At 55.2% G+C, this 10635-nt stretch overlaps 1 protein-coding gene across 1 annotated transcript in view; it reads right to left on the bottom strand.

Annotated features, from left to right (window-relative positions):
• Positions 1-367: 367 nt before the first annotated feature.
• Positions 368-10635, bottom strand: part of MMP24 (matrix metallopeptidase 24) — a gene marked incomplete at both ends in the record, with an annotated part of 44825 nt that continues 34557 nt past the window's right edge. The window contains 5 exons of the mRNA XM_079718800.1: positions 368-705; positions 2654-2920; positions 4332-4470; positions 6886-7100; positions 9185-9346. Of these exons, the coding sequence (XP_079574926.1) occupies positions 368-705; positions 2654-2920; positions 4332-4470; positions 6886-7100; positions 9185-9346 (1121 nt within the window). The remainder of the gene's footprint in view (positions 706-2653; positions 2921-4331; positions 4471-6885; positions 7101-9184; positions 9347-10635) is intronic.

Raw genomic sequence — 10635 nt, 5'->3', positions numbered from 1 at the left:
GCTGGGTCCAGCCAGGTACAAATGGCGCTGTGGTGCCTCGTGGACGCCACAGGGCGCAGTGACCATGGGCCTCCTCCTGGCATGGTCCCTGCCTCCTGATGGGGCCTGGCCTATTCCCTTGAGTAGGGAGCAGTTTACCCAGGACAGAAGGCTGGCAGCTGGGTGCCAGACACCCACCCTGGGGCACAGCTGCCATCACGCCCTGCCCCGTGCTCAGCCTAGGCCAATGCACCATCACTTCAGCTACATGACCCCTGGCCTAGGGCCATGCTGGCCCCGGTGGGCAGTGGCCAGAGCTGCCCCTCAGACCCTGGTGAGGAAGGGCCTGGCTGGCCAGACTGAGTGGACAGAGAGGGCTCTGGGCTGCTCACACCCACTCCTGGACTGGCCGCTTATAGTAGGTGACAGGCTGAGGGCCTGCCTTGTTCTTGAACTGGAAGATGGTGTAGACCAGCACCAGGATGCAGAGGGACAGGATGCAGGGGATGACCACGGCCACTGCATTCACAGAGCCTGGCACGTCGTTGATGGTCACCATGATGTCCACATCGTCCTGGGGCAGCCGCCGCTCCTTGCGCCTCTCCACCTCCTTCTGGTTGCAGCCCATCCAGTCACGCAGGATGTTGCGTGGGTAGCCGGGCTCCACGCTTAGTTTCTGGTTGTCGAATTTCCAGTAGTCCCGGCCCTTGTAGAAGTAGGTGTAATCTGCAGAAACACGGCCCATCATCACCATCCCAGACACTTCCCTGCACCTGTTCTGCGCCAGCGTGAGAGGGCCCAGGGTGCTGTGGCAGCGTGGAGGAGGGGCGCCTCTCCCACCTGGGGGGAGCCCAAGAGGAGCTCTGAAAGGCGGGTGGGCACATGACGTGGTGGGGGCGTGTTGCAACTCTTGGAGGTAGGCGTGTGGTGCCTCGCACACCCTGCAAGTGGTGTGGCTGGTTGTGGAGGATGACCTGCCCAGCTGCAGAGAGGCACCTGGGATCTGGAGCAGCCCACCCTGTCATCTCAAAGGTGCTGGGAAGCCACTGAGGAGCTGGAAGTAGCATTGGTAAGCTCATTTTGTGCTTCCCAGATAGGACTCTTCTCAGCCCTGGGTCTCAGCTCTGCCATCCTGTGCCCATAGCCTCCCCCTTCCCCCATGTGAGTCAGATCAAGTCCCCAACTTAAGGCTTGGACAGCACTGTCTCCATAGCTCTAGGGCTGAGCCAGCTCCTGCCTGAGCCAAGGGAGGCAGGGAGCAAGATTTCTCCTGTTGACGGAGGGCACCACCTCTTCTCAGTTATCGTAGACTTTTTTTGGCTTGGCACACGTGACTGTGCAACACAGATTGCAGGGTCGCTGGGACCCTGCTGGGGGAGGGGCTGGAAGGAAAAGAGGCAGCAGGGCTTGGCAACCACCACAAGGCTCCCTGCAGCAGCCTTATCGCCCCGCCAGTCCACAGACACAGAGCAACTCACACTCTCCTATTGGCCGGCTCCCCACCTTGGCTGGGATTTTCATTGGCTGAAGTTCTTGATGTCACCTGTCTCTGAGGCTCCCCGGAAAGTGAGACCATGTGTGTAAAGCATCAGGTACATAAGAGAGCCACCAAATAGCAGCTCTGCCCCTGTGGCTGCTGGCTTTCTTACCGGTGACATCTCCTTGGAGAGCCCTTCCTGACGACCCTCTCTCACATGGCCCTCTGCCTAGATGCTCTCTTGCAAATGCTTTCCCTTATTGCATTTGTTGCCACTTTGTTTTTTGCCTCTAGACTGGGAGCCAGGGATGCAAGGCAAGTCTTGTTCTAAGCTCCATCCCCAGCCCTCCCACACAACCTGGCTCTCAGCAATTATTGTGGAGTGAATGAATGACACCTGTCATTCCATAAAAACTAAAACACCCCAACAAGATAATAATGATGATAACAGCTAAAACTTACATGGCATGGGCCAAGGGCTCTATATAATTTATTTTACTTAATCCTCACAAAGCCCTATGAGGTAGGTACCATTGTTATCCCCATTTTATAGATGAAGAAACTGAAGAAACTTAAGTGATTTGCACAAACTCCTAGTAAGCAGTGGAGGTGGGATATGAAACCAGCCAGGCTGGCTCCAGGGTGTGTGCTTTTGACCAGATGAGCAGAGATGGATTCAACAAATATCCATGGATAGCCACTCTGCACCTGGTAAGTTCCAGCCCCTCTTCTTGAGACGCTTCTAGTCCGGAGCGGAGAGAGGCTGTGAGTCAGCCTGGCCTCCAGGAGGAGCTTAGGAAATGTCTCATAATTAGAAAATGCTTCTCTCTTATCTTTAAGCCCTGTGAAAAAGCACCTTTGAACCACCACATCCATCATTTCAGATCTGATAACTTGAGGGACTCCTAGAGTACACCTGAGGACCACTGTTTGAGAAATGCTATCTGAGGGAATGAAGTCAGTCTATGAAAACATCTCTCAATTGCGGATGATCCCTACAGATGAGAAACTGTGACTTGGCCGCTGGTAAGAGAGGATTAATTTACTGTGTGAACATGGGTCGATATGAGGCAGCTGCCTTTGCCACCAGGCAGTGTTTCTCAAACCTGGATACCTTGAGAGTATGCCCGTGGGCCCCGGTGAGACCCACGTGAAATCAGACCCCCCCTCACAAAACCCAGCCGGGTTCTTACGTACATCCTTCCTTGCTGATGAAGGCCCCTTGGGGAGCCTGGGGGATGCCCTTCCACACGGTGATGGGCTTGGGATAGCCAGGGTCCGTGGCCCGCCGCTCCTCACTGTAGCGCCAGTACCGCTCGCCTTTGAAAAAGTAGGTCTTGCCCACAGGTTCCCAGCGCAGAGCTGTGTCAATGCCTTCTCGGGGCAGACAGCTGCCCAGCTCCCCCAGGCTGTGGGGGTACCCAGGCTCCACCGTCACCTCCTTAAACACCCAGTACTTGTCACCTGTGGCCAAGAGGAACCCAGGATTAGCCTTCCCCGGTCATTCATGCTGAAGGTTGTGGATAGAGCCACTTGCCCATCATCCACTGGGACTGAAGTCGAATTCATGGAGCCAGTGTCAGGGGGAGACGGCCCTAGTCCTGCTTGATCCCTGTGGCGGAGGAGGCTGAGGCCCCTTGGCCCAGGCAGAGCTTAGGGGGCAAGAAGCCAGAATCCAGTCTCAGATCCTGGGCAACTCGCCCCACACTGCCCAGGCTCCGTGCCCCACCCTCTTTTCCTTTCGTGTGACTTGCTCCTTTTTCCTTTCCGGGTGACCTCAGCCTCTCATGGCTTCACACACAACTAGGACTCCCCCAGCCTTCTACCAGTGACACCCAACTCTGAGGCTGCTGCTCTCCCAGTGGACCTGGGCACCAGGCCCAGGACCCTGATTGCCCACCGTCCTCTGGGCATTTCCAGGTCGGCGTCCGGAGTTCCTCCTCTCCACCCCAGGGGCTCCCTCCCTCACCACCTGTCTGCCTCCCAGGGTCCCCAAGAAGGTGGCATCACCCTCTCTTTCCTTCTCCTCTCAGCACTTAGCCTCTCACAAGGCCTTGCCAGCCTCCTAGCCTCACTGCTCCTCCCTGGAACAGGCCTTACAGACATCGCTCTCCTCAACTCCAGCAGCCGTCTCAGAAACAGCCTCCTGCCTCTGCCTGGATTGCCGCCTGCCCTCTGACTCTCTGCTGCTCAGAAACAAACAGTGAACTTCCAGCATTGCCCTGATGGATTAAGACCACAGTCCGGCTGGGCAGCCAGGGCTCCTCAGGACTCTCCCCTAAACTACCTTTCCAGGCCACTTCTCACAGCTCTCTCATGGGGCTCCATGGCTGTCTGGTGGTCTTCTGAAGCCCTTTGAACTACTCCTTTGCCCATGCTGTTCCTTCCTCTTGGAATGCTTTTCTCACTCCTCACTCTCTGAATCTTACTCTTCTGAGGCCTGGCCCAAGTCAAGATATTCGAAGTGAAACAACCTAGCACAGGGTGGGCCTGCCATACAGCTAGTTCCCCCTCCTCCCCTGGCCTCTCCAGCCTGCGTGACCTCCCCCCTCCAGGCTCCTACAGAACTCACAGGGTGGCTTTCCATGGAGCACTGGATGGTCTTCAGTTGTCTGCACCACCCTCTACTTTGTGGGGGTGCGGCTTGTCACCCCACCAACTTCGGCACGTACAGACCCTCAACAATCACTCCCTGACTTAATTTCCCCTGCCTGTAGGGATCTGTCCTGTCAGATGGCAGTGCTTCTGTTAGGGCTAGAAGGACCCTTGCAGCTCATCTGCCTCCCACCCTGCCTCTTCCAGTTTACAGGTGGAAAAAGGGGGTCCCAAGAAGGGCAGGAAAGCATGCCAGGTCCTTCTGCACAGGCCACGTTACCTTTGAAGAAGACAAATCTTCCATCAGCCCTTTCATAGGCTGCGTCTATGCGGGCGGGCAGGCCTTTCCAGAACTGCTCGATCTGCATGGGGTAGCCCTCCTGTACCCGGTTATTGCGCAGGCGCCAGAACCAGCGATCCTGGGGGTTAAGGCAAGGAAAGAAAGAGGCATAGCCTTTGAACCCAGTGATCTCAGCCCTGGGGCTCAGGCCCCAACAACCCAACACGTTCCCCTGGGCCCAGCCTTGCAACCCTCCCTGAAGTCTGCTTCTATCTTTCAAAGCCCAATGAGGAAGATAAAATGCCCATCAACTCTCTTCACATAAGGCTCCTGATGGCTCTTGCTGCCCAAGGGGCCATGAGACAGAGCCAGCAGACAGGCCTGGTGGGCAGAGGAGGCGTGGGGGGAGCTGGAAGGGATGATGCAGGGCCTGGGATGACCACATGAGGGCAGCAGAGAGTCACCGACGTCAGCAGGGCCCCTCCCCAGGCTGGTGGGAAGCAGGGGCTGGTCACTGATCCCGGGCAGAGTGCTCTCCTCATGGCTGGCTCCAGCCAGCAGGGTAAGGTCTGTGGGAAGCAAGCCGTGGAAATTCCCCCAAGCCCCGGATGTGAATTCAGTTTCTTCCTCTTACAGTTGCATGACCTGGGGCTCAGTACTTAAAGAGCCTCACCTGCAAAGGGGGGTAATAGTGGGGGTCAGATGAGAGATTATAGGTGAAGTGCCTAGAACAGTACAGGGCACATAGTCAACGTTAAGTAAATGGCAGCTCAATAGGCCAAGAATGTGAAAAAAGCCCTCCTCCTCAAATTGGTGCCTGGTCCCACTGCAGCCCTGGTTGGTAGGCAGTCTGGGTGAGACCTGTAACCTCCTAGGACCTCAGTTTTCTTATGTGTGAATGGGAATGATAAAACCCAGACTCGCTTAGGAACCGTTCAGTTGGAGGATCCAAGGGTGCAGAAGAAAGAACATGATACATAAAAATGGTACAGGGGCTTCCCTGGTGGCGCAGTGGTTAAGAATCCGCCTGCCAGTGCAGGAAGCACGGGTTCAAGCCCTGGTCTGGGAAGATTCCACATGCCGCGGAGCAACTAAGCCTGTGCACCACAACTACTGAGCCTATGCTCTAGAGCCCACGAGCCACAACTACTGAGCCCGCATGCCACAACTAGTGAAGCCCACGTGCCTAGAGCCCGTGCTCTGCAACAAGAGAAGCCACCACAATGAGAAGCCCGTGCATCGCAACGAAGAGTAGCCCCCGCTCGCCGCAACTAGAGAAAGCTCACGCACAGCAACAAAGACCCAACACAGCCAAAAAAAAAAAGGTACAAAAGCTAGAAAAGTTTTTTTCTTTTTTAAGGTGTTTTACGAAGCACTTTCACATCCAGTTTTTTAAACCTTATTTTGACTTTCACAACTCCTGTTAAGTAGATCTGAGATACACAGAGTCTTAGGGAAGGCCAAGTGACTCTCCTTGAGCCACGCGGTGAGAGCAGGACTGGGGCTGACCCCTGTCGCCTGATTCTTGGTCAGAGCTCAAAGCTTGCTGGGGAGAATTCCACAAGGTGAGTGGGGCAGCTCTCCACAACCAGCCAGTGTGACAGAGACACGCTGTCAGCAGAGGGCCTCTTGTGCTGGTGGCCGGGAGTGTGGTCAGCAGGCAGTTTTCAACTGTCAACCTCGCTGGGGATGACCTAGCTCCAGAGAGCTCCCCCAAGGTCATGCCCCCCCCCACCCATTGACTGAATAAAGTTCCAGCCATTTGGGGCCCAACACGGGACAACTCTGATGGGCCATTCTAGCTCCAGAACTCGCTGTGGGCGTGGCCGGGTCTGCGGTGGGTCTAGTTCCTGCTTATCTTCTCCTGCCCCATCGTGCTTCCCACCCCTCCTTCCCACAGATGTGGATCCCAAAGGTGCTCCCTAGTCAAAATCCTGCATCCCAAACACTGTCCCAGAGCCTGCTTCCCTGAGAACCCAACTGCAACACACTGAGCAGGCTGCCACCCTGCAGCCCATGGCTAGAGGGACAGGAACAGACCAGGGGACAAGATGTAGCCTGGCCAGCTTCCTGTCAGGCGCTCCTCTGAACCAGCCCTGGCAGGAACTATGGCCAAGATCCACGTAGGGATTCAAATGCGAGTGAAGACGAAAGGTCCAGGTACTGCTGTGCCAGCCCCTACCCCAAGCCAGCGTCTTCACAACCATGACTCCTTTGATCTGCACACACCCTTCGTTAGAGAAATGACCCTCCCAGCTCTCAGATGGAGAAACTGAGGTCCAGACAAGGGAGGTGACTTGCTCAGAGTCACAGAGCAGAGGCCGGTCTCCAGCACTCTTCCCCCAGCGTTAACCCTCGGGAAGGGGCAGGGTCACCACTTCCCGCCTCCCTCTTGGAAACAAGTCCATTCACCCAGCAGCACCAGGAAGAGACCCCATGGCCTGGCCGCTGGGCTAGCTCCCCTCCAGGCCCCACAGCAGGCCTAATCCCAGAGCAGCAGCTCTCTCCTGCCCCAGGTGGGGGAAGGAGTGGGAGGGCAGCACCGAGGTCCTACCTTAAACACAAACATCTCGCCCCGGAAGAGGGCCACCGTGTTGAAGTTGCCGTCACAGATGTTGGGTTTGGCGCCTGGTGTGGCTGGCCGGTCCCCGAGGGGCGGCCGAGGGGGCCTGGGCTGGCGCTCATGCTTCCTCTCAGACGGTGAGTGGATCCTGCGGACGGGGAGTGTGGGGAGGGGCCTTGTGGGCTCCAGGGGCTCCGCGGGGGGTCCTGGAGAGAGGTTCTGCATCTTAGAGAAGGGCCAGGCATGCCCTGCCCCCCGCTGCCATTGCCTCATCCTCACCCCGGCAGCTCTGAGACAAGCCTGTCACACTCCAGCCTCCTGTCCCCGCCTCCCATTGTTTACTCCCCCAGTCTTTGAGAAAATCCATGAAAAGAGCCATTAAATGGGAACTCCCATCTTTCCACCCCCAAGTCTGGTATCTTCTCTTTCTTCTCTCCTGTTACGAGAGAGGACATGTCCCTTCTTAGGCTCAGTGTCCCCTACCCTCTCTGTCTGCTCTCCCCATTCTTTATCCTGCTCCAGTACGGCCTCTGCCTCGTCACCCACTGAAACTGCTGTCAAGATCACCAATGACCTCCATGTTGCCAAATCCAACATTACTTGACCCAAACTTTGATGTCCATATGAATCATTCAGGGATCTTGATAAAATGCAGATTGTGACTCAGAGGGTCTGGGATGGGGCCTTAGATTCTGTGTTTCTTCAAGCTCTCAGGTGATGCCAGAGTTACTGGTCTGAGGCCCGCACTTTGAGTAGCAAGATCATACCAACACTTTCCTTAAAACACTCTTCTCTCTTTTCCAGAACGCTACACTCTCTTGGTTTTCCTCCTACCTCGTGTACTGTTCCTTCTCAGCCTGCTTTGCTGGCAGCCTTTCCTCATCCACCCGGCTCTAAAGGTCGGTATGCCCCTGGGTCCTCTCCTCTCCCCTCCCCTCCCCTTCTCTGTCTGTCTGTCTGTCTGTCTCTGTCTCTCTCTCTGTCTTTCTCTCTCTATTTTGGTCCCTAGGTCAGTGCTTCTAAACTTGGGCTGCATATTAGGATCACCTGGGGAACTTTTAAACCCCCTGATGTTCAGAAGTCACCCCAGACCAATTGAAACCAAATTTCTGGGGGTGAAGGCTGGGTATCAGTATTTTTTAAAATTGAAATCCCAAGGTGATTCCAATGCACTGCCAAGTTGAGAATCACTACCCGAAGTGATCACTTCCAGGTTCATGGCTTTAAAGACCTCTGTTCAAGCCATCCCATAGAACGTTCTGTGATGATATAAATGTTCTATATATCTTCACTGTCCAATACAGAAGCCTCTAGCCACGTGTGGCTATTGAGCACTTGAAATGAGCGACTAGTTATTAGTGCGGCAGAAGAACTGAAATATTAATTTTATTTAATTCTAATTAATATAAATTTAAATAGCCACATGTGGCTAGTGGCTACCATATTGAACACCAAAGATCCCAGATCAATATTCCAGCCCAGATCTCTGAGCTACAGAGGTCAATCTATTGCTCCACAATTACAAAAGCCAGGAACCTCACCCCTGTGTCTAATCTATCAGCAAATAAGTTCCATTTTATTTTCAAAATACCTCCTAGTCCCCACCACCTGTCCAGTCCTCTGCTGCCTCACCTGTGGAGATCCTGCTCATCCTCCAGGCTTTGGGTGGGGCGACCTCCTCTGTGAGGTCCTCAGGGCCTCCAGGAGAGCCCTCCTCCCGTACTCCACAGCCCGGGGGCTGTAGTGGCCGTGCCATGTGGACATGCGTTTGCCGCAATAAACTGGTCTTCCCATCTCAAGCGACTTCACAAGAACAAGAACTTCCCACACCAGTGTGAACAGAGAATGGGGTGGCATGGTAGCAGGCCCCTCAAATCTTATCAAGATATCAGCCTAGTTTGTCTTTTTCTTGTTTAAGAGAAAAGCTCTGGTAATAATACTTATCCTATTGTATCACCATTACTTGGGCAGATGGGTGAGTCTCTTGGCTAGAGGTGGGACCCCTTGAGAGGGAACCACAGGAGGTGAGAGGGAGGTGTGTGGAGGGGGGAGGCAGGTAGAGTAGGGGGAGTGGGAGGCTCTCTGTTCACTTTTGTCCCTCCCAGTTGCAGCTCAGACCCTCCCCTAGGTTTCCCAAGTGTGCAGGGAAGGAGGGGGGTGGGGGAGGAGCCTTGCAGACAGCAGTCAGAGACCCAGGTCCCCGGCCTCCCCGCAACCCCCCGCCCCGACAGGCAGGCAGTCATGGCCCAGCCCAAGGAAGGAACGGTGGCCCCTCTCCCCTGCCACACACCGTAGATCTTCTGGATGCCCTGGAGATCATCCTGAGGCAGCTTGAAGTTGTGTGTCTCCATGTACTGGTAGAAGGGTGCCATGATGGCGCTGGGGTCGTTGGAGTGCTCCAGTCCCAGCGCGTGGCCCAGCTCATGCACAGCCACCAGGAAGAGGTCATTCCCTGTGGAGGGGGAGATGGGGAGGTGCCCAGGGCACCCACTCAGGCGTCAGTCAGTCAGTCAATCCATTCCTTCAGCAAACACCTAGCATAAGCTTTGTGCCAGGCCCTGTCCCAGACACTGGGACATACACACCCCTGCCTTCCAGAACTCTCTATATAGTGGTGGATAGGGACAGAGAAACAAAATAAGTGAAATTAGTGTTCCAGGTGCTTCTACAGCTGTCTATAAGGGTCGAGTGAGGATTCTGAGGAGGGAGTCATTTATGCTTGAAGGAAGATGTTCAGGGAAAGCTTCATGAAGGTGAAGCTTAAGGTGAGTCTAGAAAGATAAGAAGTTAGTCAGCAGAATGGATTCAGTGGGAAGGAGAGGAAGAGGAGCGGGGGTGCCATTCCTGGCTGAGAGAATGCTATGAACAACGTCCAGGGACAAGCAGTTTCATTCCACTTGGCTCCGGAACAAAGCAGGAGGGGAGGGCCGGAGGGAGATGAGGTCAGCCAGGCTGGCAAGCAGGGCTTGTGATGCCATGCAAAGGAATTTGGATTGGCTTCTTGGCCAGTGGGGGGTTTAAGCAGGTTGGTGTCAGGGGCGGGGGGGGCGGGCGGTGGTGACATGATGTAATCACTCTGGCTGCAGTTGGAGGAAGGATTAGGGGGTGATGAGACCAGAGGCAGGGGCATCAGTGGGGTTGGTCTGGAAGCCAGTATGAGGGTCCCGGTGAGAGATGAAAAGAGCCTGAGCCAAGGCAGAGGGGGTGCGACGGGCAGAGGGGAGTCCTGGGGGCGGCAGGCTGGCGGTCATCTTCAGAGACCCAGGGGCAGGCGGAGCCTTGGTCGTGCAGGAGCTCTCAGTCCTGAAAGGACTGAACTATGGCCAAGATCAACACAGGGATTCAAATGCGAGTGAAGGCGAAAGGTCCAGGTACTGGAAGTGGGACACGGGGTCCTGAGGGTGAAGCTGAGGCAGCAACACAGCAGAGTGGTCGTGAGCCTGGGCCCCTGAATAGGACAGGTCTCGTTCATTTCCAGCTCTACCCCAGTGAGTTTTGTGAATTCGGTCAGAAGGTCTCTCCTCTGAGCCCCAATTTCCTTATGTGTGCAATGCGGAGGTCATACCTACTTCAGAGGGTTGTGTGAGGACTGGATAGGATAAGATGTGTAAAGGGCATGATGCTGCATGGCAGCTATTGTCACCATGCATAAGACAGGAGCTTGGTCCCTGGAACAAGCCCGTTGACCAGAAAGGAAGCACGAGGCACTTGGGGTCCCAGCAATCAGATCCTCTTAAAGCC

Source organism: Hyperoodon ampullatus, assembly GCF_949752795.1.
Source record: "Hyperoodon ampullatus genome assembly, chromosome: 14".
NCBI classification, from domain to species: Eukaryota; Metazoa; Chordata; class Mammalia; order Artiodactyla; family Ziphiidae; genus Hyperoodon; species Hyperoodon ampullatus.
Note: the sequence above shows the minus strand (reverse complement) of the source record. Positions and strands in the feature narration are given on the sequence as shown.